The 16,014-nt window shown below is 45.4% G+C and overlaps 1 protein-coding gene across 2 annotated transcripts in view; it reads left to right on the top strand.

Annotated features, from left to right (window-relative positions):
• Window positions 1-16,014, top strand: part of FAM178B (family with sequence similarity 178 member B) — a 120,135-nt gene that overhangs the window by 37,950 nt on the left and 66,171 nt on the right. For both annotated transcript variants that reach the window (XM_089537701.1, XM_089537702.1), the window contains exons 10-11: window positions 10,840-10,948; window positions 14,596-14,772. In XM_089537701.1, the coding sequence (XP_089393827.1) occupies window positions 10,840-10,948; window positions 14,596-14,772 (286 nt within the window). The remainder of the gene's footprint in view (window positions 1-10,839; window positions 10,949-14,595; window positions 14,773-16,014) is intronic.

Genomic DNA, 16,014 nt, shown 5'->3' with positions numbered 1-16,014 from the left:
TTTTAAATCATATGCACAAACCCAGGGCATCCGCATTGAAATTCCTTGTGTTCACTGTGAAGGGAATACATTATGCAGCTCACGCACATGATGCCAAGATGATTTGATTAGCTGATTGTGAGCACTTAACACCAAGTAGGAGTAGTAACAGTTTATGTGCGGATATGCTATCTGTGTTAGGTGAGGTACTCTCAGGGCTAATTAAATACTCTAGAGCAATAATGGAAGGGAGGAGAAGATGAGATGGAGTAGGGGAAGCAGGGCTGAGATTCAGCAGGAGGTGTGAAGAAAACATCTCACCTTCCATACTGAGGCCAGCCTTGAGTCCAAATCGCATTATGCGCTGAGAGACTAAGGATTATGCAGAACTTGGAAAATTACTTTTTCCTAGAATCCCCCGGCCAGCAAGACTCTAATGTCAGCTTTTGTGCGCGCTTCAGTGTCTGTCTCCCTGATAACGTATCAAATCGTTCTTCTGTCGCCATTTCCTTCCATGTGCAAAAGTATGCAACACGTCACTAGGACTGACTGGCTTTCATACTGGAGGATTAGAACTTAACTAGTATAACACCATTTAAAAAAAAACAAGGATGGGGATATGGGGGCAAAAGAAGAAATTACCAGCTATTTCCCCTTTACAGTATGTCTTTGTGTGCTGAATTGCCAGAGGTGTTATCAAAGATGAAATTGTCAGGCATCTGAAATGGGTGGGTAGCCTTGCATTCCTTTTTTTTTTTTTGCATTTCATGCAGAACTCACTGCAATCCACGATGCTGAAATTGCAGCCAATTTCTTTAGCAGTTTTCCTTCTGCTCCTTCCTTTGTGATGGAAAGGAAAAGTTGCTCTATCCTACAGTGTCTATGGTGCTGGGGGGGGGGGGTACTCTGGAAGCCCCTTGAATTTTGTGGAACCCTCGAATTTTATTGCTAGTTACACTGGAGGCAAAAGCGGGGACAGCAGAGGGATGTAGCATCTGAAGGTTTTCAGGGGCTTTGCGGTATCCCAAATTTGTCCAACCCTCATGTGGAAGGACAAGCTCTGCTGAAAAAGAATCAGCATGGCTTCTGCAAAGATAAGCCTCAGCTGGCTAATCTTTAGACTTCTTAGAGAATGCCAACGTACATAAAGGTGGTCTGTTAGACATTCTTTACCTAGGTTTCTAAGGATGTTTGTCAAGGTAGCTCACAAAGAGCATCTGGGCAAACCTAGTGGTCATGGAATAAGAAAAGGAGAGCTCCTCTTAGCAGTAATGGGCAAACTGCAGTCCAAAGGCCACATGCAACACCTGAACCCCATTTCTGTGACAAAAACAGAAAACAGGGAGCATTGTCTCCCACTTCTATGTTGCAGATCACACCTTCTTGGCCCTGATATGCAGAAGAAAAGGTGCAGCCAGGCTTTGAAAACACAAGGTTGAAACAGGACGTCTTGTTCCACCCTTAGTTTTCGGTGCGGAAATTCTTTTAACACAAACCAACTGGTGTGGGGTGCATACAAGTTTGGTGACTCTCAGCAGGGTTTGGCATTAGGGAAAGCGATGGCAAAGTTGCTTCACTGAGTGGCGAACTTGATTTTCAGCCTCCTGCTCACCGCAGCATCGGTACGCTGCCAGAAATGGGTTGGCAGCGTAGCAAATGCAGGCTGCACTGAGCCTGGCATGTCAAGAAGCAATCACCCCGAGTGCTTCTCCCACCTGCCAAATTGGATTGCATGAAGTGGTGCTTAGCATTTTCTGCCTTCTCTTCATTTAATCTTTTATCAGAAGCCATGAGGGCTAGAAACCTGTTGTTGTTTATTGCCTCCAAGTCATCTTCGATTAAGGACAACCCTATGAAATGAGGGACCTCCAAGTCACCTTATCCTCCACTGCCCTACTTATCTCTTGCAAATTCATGGCCATGGCATGGCCTCTCTGGTTGAATCTATCCATCTGGTGCACAACTTTCCTCTTTTCCTATAGCCCCCAACTTTACCAAGCATTATTGTCTTTTCTAGTGAGTCCTTTCTTATAATATGGCCAAAATATGACAACCTCAGTTCAATCATCTTGGCTTCTAGGGAAAGTCCAAGCTTGATTTGCTCTAGGACCCATTTATTGGTCTTTTGAGCAGTCCATGGTATCTGTAGAACTGTCCTCCAGGACCACAGTTCAAATTGAAATGGTTCCTATCAATAGTTTTTTGTGGAGTTTTGGGGCTGTGTGGCCATGTTCTACCAGAGTTTCTTCCTGACATTTTGCCAGCATCTGTGGCTGGCTTCAGAGAATGTTTCCTTTCTTCCTTATCCAGCTTTCACAACCATACATAGAAGTGGGAAACACTTATGATGTGAACCATCCTAACATTAGTATTCAGTTATATATTTTTATATAAGGCTATAAATCTTGTCCAGTTCTTTCATAGCTGCCCTTCCCATTCCTAGTTTTCTGCTTGCTTGACAGCAGATTCCATTCTGATCAGTGTTTGATCCAGGATGCGGGAAATCTTTGACTATTTCAGTTTCCTCATTATCTAGGTTGAATTTACGTAGATCCTATTTTTCCACTTGGTCACCCAACATCCCTTTCTCCAGCCTCAAAGGCCATCTTCAAGGGTCTAGTCCAGCTTTTAAAGGTAAAGGTAAAGGTAGTGAATGTCTAGTTGTAACCGACTGTAGGGAGTGGTGCTCATCTCAGTTTCTAAGCCAACGTTGTCCAAAGACAAATCCAGTGTTCATGTAGCTAGCATGACTGCACCAAACACTGTTACCTTCCCACTGAAGTGGTACCTGTTTATCTACTTGCATTGGCATGCTTTCAAACTGCTAGGTTGGCAGAAGCTGGGACTAGTGACAGGAGCTCACCCCATCATGCTGCACCCAGGTCTCAAACTACCAACCTCCCGATCTTCCAATCATCAGAATTGGCATCTTAACTACTAAGCCAGGGGTAAATGAGCATCCCTGTCACTGCCAAAGAGCTGGAGTTCAGAGCTGAGTGATACTGGAAGGATTGAGTATACAGGGATGGCCAGAACCCTAGGCTATAGGCCGCTATGTGAGGCCAGGATAGAAGCAGGATGAGCAAGATTGTGAAGTGGGAAGCCTTTCCTGGCATCTGTCTCCAGCTGGCTGCTTTCAATCCTTTGCTTTTATGAGCTGCCAGTTCCCGAACATTGTTTGAACCAGAGTAGGCTGTAAATCCCAAAGGTGGAACCGAAGCCCTCACGGGGGAGAGAGGATCACTGCCGATGTAAATCATCCTCTTTTAACTCACCTCTTCCAACTCTTAATGTCTAGCAGGGGGAAAGAAAACAAAAGCAGTTATCCAGCTAAGTAATCCCACTACAGGCACGCAGGCGCACATGCCCATGCACACACACGCTTTATGTTCAACCACATCAGGGTGCTAATTAAACAGCAAAGAAGGAAGAAAATTACAGGAGGCAGCTGGAAGGAGAAGATAACCAGGTTCATAACGCTGGCCACAAAAGCCAAGGGGGAGAGGATGAGCAAAGGGCTTGGATGCGCTGAGAGGCCATTGTGGGTGCGCTTGATCCTGAGAGTGGTCAGAAGTTTCTGACCTAGAAACCATACTGCCCAGATGGTGCGCATGGCTGTAGCCCAGGGCCTGGCCCATGACCAGGTGCAGTCACAGCTGGAAAAGTCCACTTTCTTTTGGACAATGCTCTCCAAATCCTGCCTCCACTGAAAAACATGTCCCGCAACAATTCTGGCAGAGGGAGTCTGCAAATCATCATCCACAGTGTTGGGTGTACTTGATGTCCTCCTTGTTTCTGCGAGACTAGTGAGACCAGTTCCCTTCAATGGGAGGCAAATGATGTTTTTAAGAAAGAGAGTTGACAGTGATTGGGAGAAGGGCTCTTGGAGGTCCACCGGTCTTCATCAACATGTTCTCCTTCTGGGAGTATTTATTGTACTGTACTGTACTGTGCAGAGCCAGCATGGCACAGTGCTTTGAGCATTAGAAAATTCCAAAGTTAAAAAGTGGCGTGATTTTTCGGCTTTCTGCACGGTTTAATGTCGGGTTAATGTCAAAATCTCCCGACATGTCTGAAAACAATCCCACTCTTGCGGGATATTTCCGGGATTCAAACCTCATTTATCCATTGGGTTTGGGCGCTTTGCCTCCCATGTGGTAAACTCCATAGTGCAAAAGTGCTGTTCTATTAATGCACTAGAACATGATAACACTGAATGAATTAACGGAGAGAAGCGGGAAGAAAAGAAGGATGCTTTTTTGTTCTAAATTAAAAAGAAATCCACTCAAGGGTGGGAATAAAATGTGGCAGCTGGTGCTAGGAATTGTTGGGAAATAGTTCAAGATGCCAAAGGCATTGCTTGGATGTTTGAAAACAGAAGCACAGCAACAAATGCCACAATCTCCATCTTCTCCATCTGAAGGCCCTAAGTTTAGCTGCATTCCTCACAACAGCTGTAGGGAAAACGTTTTTTTCTGAGTAACAGTGTATTGTTATGAACTAACCCTGTTGTAATCCAAAATTATTTTGGGTCTTGTGAATGGTCAAGAGTCATTAGCTTTGCAAAAGGTCCACTCCTGTTGAAGACAAACACGGAAATACGTCCTTTAAAATATATCGCGGTTCGGCTACCTGCATTTTGGATTCTCCTTGGCATTGTCGCTGGCGTTGAACGTCACAATGAAGATCTGCTCTTCAAAGTCTAGCACTACTCCACCATTCTGTTATAAATTACAGAACTGCAGTTACTTTTCCTTTGCTGCCAAGATGAAGTATGATGCCTTTTCCACGTTTACGTCTCGCTAGTTTCCACCTCAATTGGAGGATGCTGCATAGCTCAGATGCTTTTAGGGGAAAAAGAAGAGGAAGCTGTACTCCTCAAGAGTTTCTCCTGCAACTACCAAGCGATGCAGCCTGACAGTGTGGGAGCAAAGCAGGAAGGTTGTCCAACCTCCAGTTGAGCCAGGATCCAGGATGCTTCAAGTACCAGAGACACTCTCCTCTTTCCCACATCTGCTGCATCAAACCTTGGTCTTCCCTCCATGCCATAACACCTTCTTAGCTGCTGGGCATATTGTGGGTGCCCTCTAACAGTCACACCCGGCAGGTCTCTGGAGTCTCTTCTTGGCCTTCAAGAAGTCAGGGAGGAAAGAGTGGGAGAGATGAGACCCTTCCTCAGATCGCTCCCATTATCACACATAGCAGGGACCCCCTTCCCTGCTCAGGCCAAAGTCACAACTTTGTCCCAGCGATGCTTATCTGGCTGCTGGTAAGCAGCTGGGAAGAGAGTGTCTTTCTGGAAAATCAAAAAGAATTAAATGGGGTCTGAACCCACTCATTATAGCACTCATGGATGCTACTTTCATTGCAGTGGCTCCAACCTACTGATTCATGGGGTCTATAATTTGCAGAGGAGCCTTTAAAATTCTCTGCCTGTGCACTAGAACTCTATAGCAGTGGATATTAAGCACCTCGCTAAGCTACAAATCTCTAGCTTTGCATTGCATGGAGGCACGACAGTATCCAAGTGCTGTCGTTGTGTATTGTGGATGTACTCCAGTGCCTGATTCCATCCTAGCTGAGGTTTCTCAAGCTCAGGATGGCAAAAAAAGTCATTTTCTGCTCCAGCCAACAGAGAGGCTCAGAAGCTGGACCTTAAAGCTGTTTGATTCTCCTCCTCAGCGGCCATGATAATTCGAGTGAGCAGCTTCCAAGCATCCATGGCTGCACACCAGCAGTTTTTATAGGAAGAAGTGCAACCCTTCCGGGGCGATCAGGAAAAAACATTGCCCTTCTTTTGCAGGCAAGGGCTCCCTCTCTCTCTCTCTCTGTTGGCCAGTGCTTACAACGAAGTCTTGGTATGTTGGACCAACCAGATTCAACGAAAAAACCTTGGAAGCAGTTGGAAGAAAAAATATACTGTTAAGATTTCTACATAGGACAGTGAAGCAAGCTGACTAAAAGGAATTAAACACATTTGAAATGTGCTGCTGGAGAAGAGTGCTGGGGGTACCAAGAAAATGGTGTGTCCAAAAGCAAACCAAGCCTGGAATTGTCACTAGAAGCAAAGATGACTTGAACTAAAGATGTTGTACGTTGGTTAGATCATGGGACAGCCTGATTTGCTGGAAAAGACTGTAATGCTTGGTAGAGTGAAAAGCACTAGGAAAAGAGCTAGAGGCAGCATGGTGTAGTGGTTGGGTGTTTTACCTCTACATCACCAAAATGTTCCTGATGCAAAAACATGGAGACTTTTTGAGGAATCCATTGCTCTCTGCCTACAAAGAGGCCCGTGACCTCACTGGAATGGAGGCATATTGGATTGCAAAAGAGGGGTCCCTGTTGAGATGCAAATGGACTTTAAATTTCCTGGACTTTGAAAATCTCCTATTGCTGCATGGCCAGAAAGAAGAGACCCTGCCTGCAAAAGATCTCCTCCCCAGCATACCATCTTTACTAAGGACTGAAACAGCATGCAGGCATCTGACTAACATCTCCAATTGTTTTTTCCCCTCCTGTTCGGTTTGCCTGATGAAGAAGCCCACAGAGCTTCGAAAGCTTGCAACAAGTATATTGTGCATTTCAGTTGGCCAATGAAACGTATCACTGATGGATTTCTGTTCGTCTCTGAGCCTCAGAGGAAGGCAAAGGCAAACCTCCTGCGAATAGATCTTGCCAAGAAAACACAGTGATAGGTTTGGCTTTGTATCGCCGTGAGTCAAAAACAACCTGAAGGCACACAACGAAAATGCTCAAATCAGGGAGCTATGTCCCTGGGTTTGCAGGATCTCTGAGTCATAGGGTTGCCATAAGTTGAAGTCAACTTAACAGCAAAGGACAACAACAAACCTGTTTGGGTGGATCTTCCCTCCTTTTGGCCTCGGGGCCTGAACTTACCACCCCATGAATCCCCGAACACACTCTCAACCTCTAACCTCGCAGTGTACGAAATCTCACGGCTGCTGTCACAAGTAGCACCAGCAAGCAGCCTCTCCTCTCTGCTCTCTCAAACTGGGAAGGATTAAAACCTTTCAGAGCCAGGTGTAGCTGCCGATGCCTGGCAGCCTATAGGTTTCACACCCACGGGGGATTAACGGAGCAGGTTTGCTTTGTTAAACCTCTATTGTGGCCAGAGATGCCTGGGCAGGCTGCCAGCTCCCCTCCTGCCATGTTTGGCCTTTGGTGATTTGCCATGTGCCAGATTCCTAACCGCCCCCACAGAGCTCCCGCACCAAGGAGTGAATTGAGCTGTTTTTACATAAGGACGAAGCAGTGCCTTCAATGACGTGTTTATACCGATGTCTCTCTCCTTTCCATTTTTTACCTCCAGATAGCTCTGGGAGTGGAGGCTCTGAACAGCTGTTACAAGGGCTGCAGCTGAGCTTCTTGGGATCACCAGTCCTATGGATGGCTGAGTAGAACACACAAGAGGGTCAGATTCCCTGCTCACCTTTTGTCTCATTTATACCAACAGAAGTGTTATCTGAGGTCCTTTCAAAGCCTCTGGTAGCAACATAGGAGACTTTTCTCCCTCGGAAGGAATACGCTTTGCTTAAAAAGAAACCAAGACAACAGTTTGAGCAGGGGATTCGTGTGGAACCTGTTGCTGTGAGATGGGATTTCTGGCTGTTTAGAAAAGCAGGCCTGTCTTCTGAAAACATATCCCAGGGTAGCCATACAGCAAAATATAATAACATCCAAAATCTACAAAACAGTGATGCCTTTATTGGAGTAACTGCAATGCACAAAATACATAATGGAAGCTTTTGAAGCTCCACTGGCTTCTTCGTCAGGCAAAGGGGTTAAAAATCATACCTGTAGCCTGGATTTTACAACTATTTGACTCCAAAAACCCATGTGGCCAAAAGGTGGAGTGGCCTCCACTTGCATTGATATCCCCCCAGACCAACTTAAATGACAATAAAAACAACACCTTGATGAAATGCAGGCCTCTGACTCTAACATCAGCATGTTTAGTTTTTTGTGCATTTTTCAGGTTATGTGGCCATGTTCTAGAAGAGTTTGTTCCTGACGTTTCGCCGGCATCTGGGGCTGGCATCTTCAGAGGATGCATGTGTCTTTTTTGCTCCTGTATGATGTTTAACACCTTTGCCTGAGGATGAAGCCAGTAGAACTTGAAAATATTTTGGAGGAGTCAATGCTCTCATTTGGCCACCCCATAACTATGTCCTTAGGTCTTAGAATGAAGAAGTTGAAAACCGGAACACATATGACCAAGCAACATTAGAATATGGTCAAGATGGCAGAAGTTATTAATGAGGAAGAACACACAATCCAAGAGAGGCTGCAGCAGTTTGCTTTTGCCTGAACTTGCTGGGAAGGCCACATTTCCATCCATCCTCTCCTTCTTGCTGAGTTAATTGTATGCAAACTTTGAACTCAGTTTGCAGCAATGGAAGTAAGCCAAGGAAAGGGGGGGGGGGGAGTGGGAAGAGGAGGAAAAAAAACCTAAGACATTTTTAAGAGAGTGGAAAAAGTGGGATGACAGATTAATTCGTCCCTGCAAAATCAGGGCAGTTGGATTTTATGGGAACCAAGTTAGGCCTTATCTACGTAATCCCATTGTGATTTCTGGTTCTTGGTCATGCTATGGAGTCTGGAGACGGAATTAGCTCAACTTTTTGGACTGGGCTAACACAGGCTAGATAAGAGACATACTCCAGCCAAATGTGAGATTTAGATTCCCATTATGCACTGATTTAAGCCTCATGTGCAAAAATGCCTCTGCTCTGTTGCAAATCAAAATTAAATGTGTGTGTGTATGTATATTTTTTCCCAGAGGATGCATGTTTTGATCAGAATTCCCTCCGACAGGGTGGTAAGAGTTAAAAATGTGGTGTTAAGAAATGAGAGAACTTTCTTTCATCCTGATTAAATTATACAGTCTTCAATGTAGGTCAGAGTTTTGAGCTGAAAGCCATTTAATAAAAAGAGAGAGAGAGAACCCTTTTAAAACAAGTCACTTTTAGTTACGAAGCAAGGGGAAGGGATAAATAAAAGAGAAGAAGACTGGTGGGGGAAGTCGAAGCCCCATCTGATCCTGTGTGTTTGGTTTCAGCCCTAAGCAGTTTGAGACAGCTGAGAAATTGAGCCTTGAAATTGGAGCTTTCTAATGGGAATGAAGGCAGGGGGAGCTGAGAAGTGAACCCCTCTCTAGTTAGATTAGCAAAGAAGAATCTGGAGCAGAGCGTGAAATCGCCTTTTGCTCCACGATGCTGTGATGAAAGCGCATGTTGGACGTTTCCCCCCATGGGGCTGGATGGAGTTATTTCTCAAAATAGCAGCCGGGCGACATGCCAGGCTCAAGTGCTTCCGGGGCGGGTGGCGGGTGCAGGGAAGGAAGACGACAACCACAAGCACAGCGATCCCCGGAGACTCCCCACAACTGTGTTTATTTGGCTCCCAGAGAAAGAAGGGGTTCAAACACGGATGCAACAGGATTCATCACTTGGTCACTGCAGAAAATTGAGGGCCTGTTGGGTTCTACCTTACAAGAGTGTGATGCAGCAGCTAACAAAGCCGATGTGATTCTAGGCTGCATCGATAGAAGTATAGTCTCCAGATCAAAGGAAGTCATAGTGCCATTCTGTTCCGCTTTGGTCAGGCCTCACCTGGAATACCGTGTCCAGCTCTGGGCATGGGCATCACAATTCAAAAATAGCTCCTGAATGCAAGCACTTTCCATTTTAATAAGTGGACACTTAAAATAAGACTATTCACTGCTTCCGTTGTCTTCAAGACACCCATTTGTTTGCTAGATAGTGCATTTTCAACTTCATGCCGGAAGGTTTACAGTGCATTATGATCTTTAACACCCAGGGCTTCTCTGTGCTGCAGTTTGACAAGGCACTGAAAAGCACTGTTAATGATCCTTGCTCCCTCTGTCTTCATGGCACGGCAGTTCCTAAAGTGCCCCATTAAAGCAGTTTAAAAAGGCTGTAATACAGGCCAGAGGTTTGCACCCCATGAGACAGAGTATGTGCACAGAGAGAACACAGGCAGTGACCTTATACTACATTGGACTATTGGCTCATTTAGCCCATATTTATTCTGAATGGCAGTGTCTGTCTGGCAGAGGTCTTGCCCATCACTTACAACCAAATCCTTTAAAAACAAATCAGCAATGCCAGCAATGTGGGGCCTTTTGCATGCACACAGATTGAACATGGGACCTTGTGCTCCGCTGAGTGATGGTTCCTATCTGTTTGGCTATTATCAGATTGTTTGTGGAACTGTTTCACCAAAGTCTGATCTTCCTGAGCCATTATGTAGTTACAAACAAAGCAAAACTTGGTTTTTTGTGGTTTTTTCAGGGGCACTTGACACCAAAATATTGCAGCTGTATTGCATCTTTTCCTCCCGAACTGGTTATTGTTGGGGGGAAGGTTTCAGAAGCCATGGGAAATCATAGGCGGATTACGAATAGAAGGCAACAATCTCTAGATCCCTTCCTGAAGCTGGAAAATTGTGTGAAATTGCAGATTAAAGTTAGAATCCTGTTGGTGACTTGCCGTTGGCGTACAGCTCAGTTCTGAGCACTGTGTAAAAGGGATCCTGAGCCATACCTTTTCTCAGGTGTGCATTGGGAACCAGAAAGCTCCTGGGTCCAGCTTTGTCCCCCTCCAACCATGTTCTAAAAGAGTTTATTCCTGACATTTCACCAACAATCCCTGGTGGAGATTGCCAAATAATCTTGCTCTGACGGACTGTGTCTCGGGTTAATACATAAAGGGAGAATGCTGTTTGAATTGTCTGCCTCCAGTTCCATGAAATGCTTAAGGCTGCCTTTGGTGTCCCTTTGCTGACTTCCTCATTCCATCTTTGTTTGCTTGTCTCCAGGCTTCCCAAAAACCTTTCTGGATCAAGAGCAAGAAATAAGGGTGAGATAATCCCTGCCAAAGTGCCCTCCCAGCTCATTTTAGCAACTATGCTGGGCAACATATTTAAGGTAGGAACCAAGCAGACATGGATGCAGACATAGGTATGTAACTTAGCCATGTCTCAGAGTAGAAATATATCCCCTGCTTTGGTGGCACATGCATCATTTTCTGCCCCAGGTAAAGTGGAGGCTGGATTGGTGCAATGCTGATTGACAATTGCAAACCCTTTCTTATTCACTTTTTTCTAAGCAGGCAAAAAGGAGTTGGGTTAAGAGATACAGGTTGAGTTTCCCATATCCAGCATTCTGAAATACGAAATATGCCATAGTCCTAAACTGTCTGCATGGATGGTTGAGATAGTGACACCTTTGCTTTCTGTGGATTCAATGTATGCAAATTTCCTTTCATGCCCAAAAATTATTTAAAATGTTGTGTATCAAATGACCTTCAGGCTGTGTGTATAAAGCACATGCGAGACGTAAATGAATTTCATGATTAGTCTTGGGTTTCATATTCAAGATATCTCATTATGTATATGCAACTATTCCAAGGTCCGGAGTCTGAAAGACTCCGAAATCCAAAACACCTTCGGTCCCAAGCATTTCAGATAAGGGAGACTCAAGTTGTACTAAAAATACCAAACTAATGTTCCGTCAGAAAAACACGCTGGGTGCTTAAGGCAGAGGAGTGAAGGACAGACAGGTCATTTGGCTCATGAAGCAGGACACAGTCTGCATTGGATTTGAAAGTTGCATGTCTGATTCTCAAGGAGGAAAAGCAGGGCAAGCAGAGCTCATCTAGACCTGCTCCTTTGTGCAAGTCAGTCTGTATTTCCAAGCCTGGAAGAGTTACTTTGGATTGCAACTCTCAGAATCACCCATGGCCAAACTGGGAGATTCTGGGACCTGTGGTCCAAAAAAAGTTACATTCTGAAACTGTGGTGTTCCATCATCATCTATTGAGACAAAGCTGTCGAGAAAGGAGTTTGGATGCTCCTCAGCAGGGACTGGAAACAAGCATTATATGTAATACATGGGGAATGTAGTGGGTTCTGCAAGAAAGGGCTGATACAAAACCAGATTCTGAATATGGCCTCCCCACAATTAATTTCAGAGGCCCAGAATCCTTTCAAATTAAGCCCTGTCTGAACCATATCTGTACAGTCTTGTTCCGATTTTATTAAAACTAGATCCATTCATGTTGTGTGCAGATTAGCTCTTTCCCCATCTCCGCTGCTGTCAGTTTCTCTGCCTTCCATCTTTCTAATCCCCTGTTTGTCACACACTACAATCATCTCTGTAGCAGTTAAACTCTGATGCCTCTAACTAGGGGATTAGGATTTTCAAGAGGGGGAAGCATCGCTGAAAGCACCGCGCTGTAAAGTGTCAGAGTGGTTTGTTAGCCAGGAACATTCCCGCTACGAAAGTATGAGCCTGTGATCTCAAACGCCGAGAGAAAAAATGCTTGGGAGAAGGACCAGTTTTCAAGAGTTTGCACAAGATGTTATTCAGTCAAATGCTGTGCTTGGTTCTGGGTGGGACTTATCATTGGACTTAGGCCAGAGGAATAACAGCACAGCACATGGGTACAAATTTCCTGAGAGTTGGGAAAGGATGCTTATATAAGTTCCCTTTTGTTTAATGTGGCTTTTGTGAAGGGAAATGAGGGTGCCCAAGAAACCCAACCATGCTAGGTCTGTGGTATTGCCCCTTGTTGCATCAAAAGGAAAGCCAGGTCACAGAGGCAAGTGTTCCTCTGCTTGAGCTCAGATCCGAATCTGTGTCTAAGAAATCAGTTTGCACCTGAAGTTCCCTCTGGTATACTCCTTCCTTCTCTAACCACTTAGGCAAACTGCTTCAAAGTGTATGGTAAATCTTCCTTCCCAGGTGTGAATAATTCATTACAATAGTGCTTTGGATTTGCATCATTTCTTTCATCCTGGCCTGTTCCAGGCCAGATTTTGCAGTGAGGTTGTAGGCTGAAGCCAAAGCTGGCAGATCTGTTTGCCTTGTGCGACAGGTCAGATTCTCCTTTTACTCCAAGGGGGAAAAGTTTAGTTAGACTGGTGCTACTCATAGCAGTGGTGGCCCCTGGGCTGATTCTGGTCCATGAAGTATCAGCTACTGGTGAGTTTTCAGAAATGAAGCAACTGTGGCCAATGAACACAAACAAGGTGCCAGTTCCTGGCATATTCGGGAAGAAAAAAAATGCTGGTCTCCATCATCAGATAGTTTAACTAACACAGCAGCTAAATGTGGCTGCAATAATCTGCAGTCCCTCTTTGCTCTGTGCATAAGACAACTGTCTAGTTTAGATGACACCATCAAGTCCAGGTCAAGGAGCTAGACCCGGTCTTTCCAATGCAATCGAAGCATGTGGCATGGGCTGGCATGATGCTGAATGCAGGTTGGAAGCAAGGCCGGGTGAAATCCCAGACAGAGTCAGGAATGGGTCCAGGGACACCGGGTCAAAGAGGCAAAAGGCAGGACCAAGAATTATGGGCAGGCTGTTGCCTTGGGCAAAGTCTTGGCAGAGGACCAGGAGAGGCAGGAATCTGCAGCTTGCCCTGCCAACCGATGTGTGCTGCTGTCGTGCTATTATTCATTCATGTTCTTGGTGCACTTTCAATTAGCAAAAGGCTAATTCAATTAAGCAAAGGGCCCTGCTGCCCTGGTTGCATAACTGGCTATTGTTTTCACTGGGCGCAGGGTGACCAAGTGTGTGACATAATGGCCGTCCTAAGGCCATAACTTGGAAACGTTACTTTTTTTTTTAGAGTAGAGCTTCCAGAAGCTGTCATTCAGCAAGACTTGGGGGATTCTGAGAGTTGTAGTCCAATCCCCCCCAACAAACACATATTTCCTCAGTTCTGCCTAAGGCAGCATTTCCCAAACTTGGGTCCTATGGGTGTTTTGGACTTCAGCTCCCAGAAGCATCTTGGCCAATATTCAAGGAACCGAAGTCCAAACAAATCTGGAAGATCAAAGTTGGGGAAACACTGGCCTAAAGTATCCAAACTCCATGTGCCGCTTAAGCATTGTATCCAACTGTAGTTAGAAGTAGAGCTTGGAAAAGTTGCTTGAGAGGGGATGATAATTCCTGGAAATGTTCCCCCCGTGACAGCTGGGGGATTCTGGGAGCTCTTTCGATAAAAAGTCACTTTTTCTGGAAAATCTGTGAGAAGAGTTAGTTTGGGACCCTGGATGTCTGTTTGCCTGCAAGCCAGCATTCAGTTCCAGCTTGACCCATATATGTAGATTTTTGTATTTTTGGGGGGCTATGTGGTCAAAGTCAGGAATAAACTCTTCTAGAACATGGCCACATAGCCCGAAAAACCCACAAAAATCTATGGATGCCGGCCATGAAAGCCTTCGACTTCACATTGACCCATATATTTTATCCAGCGGATGTGTAACTAGATGCATCTCCTCCCTTCCTCAGACTACAGCTGCCATGTGGCTCTTTGTCCTGGGCAAGGCTGGCCTACACAGCAGCTGCTTCACAGGAAGCATGCAGATGTGGAAATGAGGACATGTCACCGAAAAGCTCCTTTGTGACCTTCCAAGTGGGTCAGGTTTGGGAAAGAAATCCCCCCGCTGGCCTCATTGCCACCACACCTTTCCTTTTTCCTGCCCTGGCACAGTTCACAGCCTTTGGGGGAAGTTGTGGCATATCCTCCTGTGACAGCCGTGTGGGCTTCTCCTTTCCTTCCTAGTTCCTGACATTGTGTATGGCATCCCATCCTGACTGCTACCCAGACGAACAGCGCTTGAGCCTCCTCAAACTGCTCTGCCGGATCGGACTGGACCAGAACCTACGGAGGCAGCCAAATGTGGAGTTTCAGCAGCTGCTGCTGGCCCTGCTAGAAGGCATTCAGGAATGGCCGGAAAAGGTAGATACTTCTTTGGCCAGTACCCTTGTCGACCAAGTTGCCACCATGTCTGTACTGTTAATCTGTACACTTAACAGTCACCATTCCACTCATGAGTTCAAGGTGATATCCAGAGCTCTTGTCCTATCTACGTATTTGTCTATGAGTACTAATAGCACTAGCAACCTTCTCTTTAATTTGAACATTGGAGTCCCCAAGGAGGAGGGAGAGATAAAATCTTTCTGTTCTCCCTGGAAATTTGTGTAAAATTGGAATGATTGGTGGCTAAAGAATCATGGAGTTTGTAGTTTGTTGTGGCACCAGAGGTGTGTGACAGAGAAGGCTAAATATCTCACAAAATTACAAATCCCATAGCTTTTTGTGGGCTAAAGACCTCACATTACAAATCCCAGGACTCCATAGCATTGAGCCATGGCAGGTAAAGTCGCATCAAACTGTTGTAATTCTGCGGCATGGAGATTCTCCCTGACAGCTTCAGAAACCTGCAGCAAAAGGGACAAGTATCTAAGGTGTCCCTCTCCAATCTATGGGGGGAGCTCACTTAGGAGTCTTGCAACCCACTAGTTTTGTATCTCCCACTCCATCCCAGTCCCTGGCTGTGTATTGGAGCCTTAATGTCACCAGTTTGCATCTTGCCTCTCTGTTGAAGGCAGCCATTTAGCTGCTTAATTAATTGCAAGGCTTAATGAAGCTCTGGCTCAGGCTTTGACTCCACAATTCCCTGCAGAGCCTGGCAGACCTGCTGGCATTGTGTGCTTTTGGCTGGGACTCTCTTGCCTGACTTGGCCGGGGTCACTGCAACCTGCTAGGCAAAATCAGGCACCATGTTTTGACTATTTAGAAAAGCTCTCTGTCCTTGATCCAATCTAGCCTTGATCACAGTCCAAAATAGGGGAAAGAGCTGACAGGAGTTGGTTAGACACTATAGCAGGAGAACTCTTCATATCACCCAGCTACCCTGGTGCCAACTCCCCTGCACACTAATGTGCAAACTTGCCCAAATGTATGAAACTCACGGGTACTAAAAGTGCAGCACATGTTGGTTGTGTATTGCTGCCTGCTGCTGCCTGCTATCTGTGCTAAAGGCTTCTGCAATCGGTTCAGTGTTCATCATGTTAACATTGACTCTGGACAGTTTTTATATTCATATTTATAAAAGAGCTTAGACACATTACATGGTTTTGGAAATAGTACAACTCCCAGAATTGTGCAGCCAGCATGGCCGGTATGTTTTATCATCTG

The sequence above is a fragment of the Sceloporus occidentalis genome, unplaced genomic scaffold (genome assembly GCF_023333645.1).
Source record: "Sceloporus occidentalis isolate IW3139 unplaced genomic scaffold, rSceOcc1.0.p SCAF_9, whole genome shotgun sequence".
Classification (NCBI taxonomy): Eukaryota; Metazoa; Chordata; class Lepidosauria; order Squamata; family Phrynosomatidae; genus Sceloporus; species Sceloporus occidentalis.
Note: the sequence above shows the minus strand (reverse complement) of the source record. Positions and strands in the feature narration are given on the sequence as shown.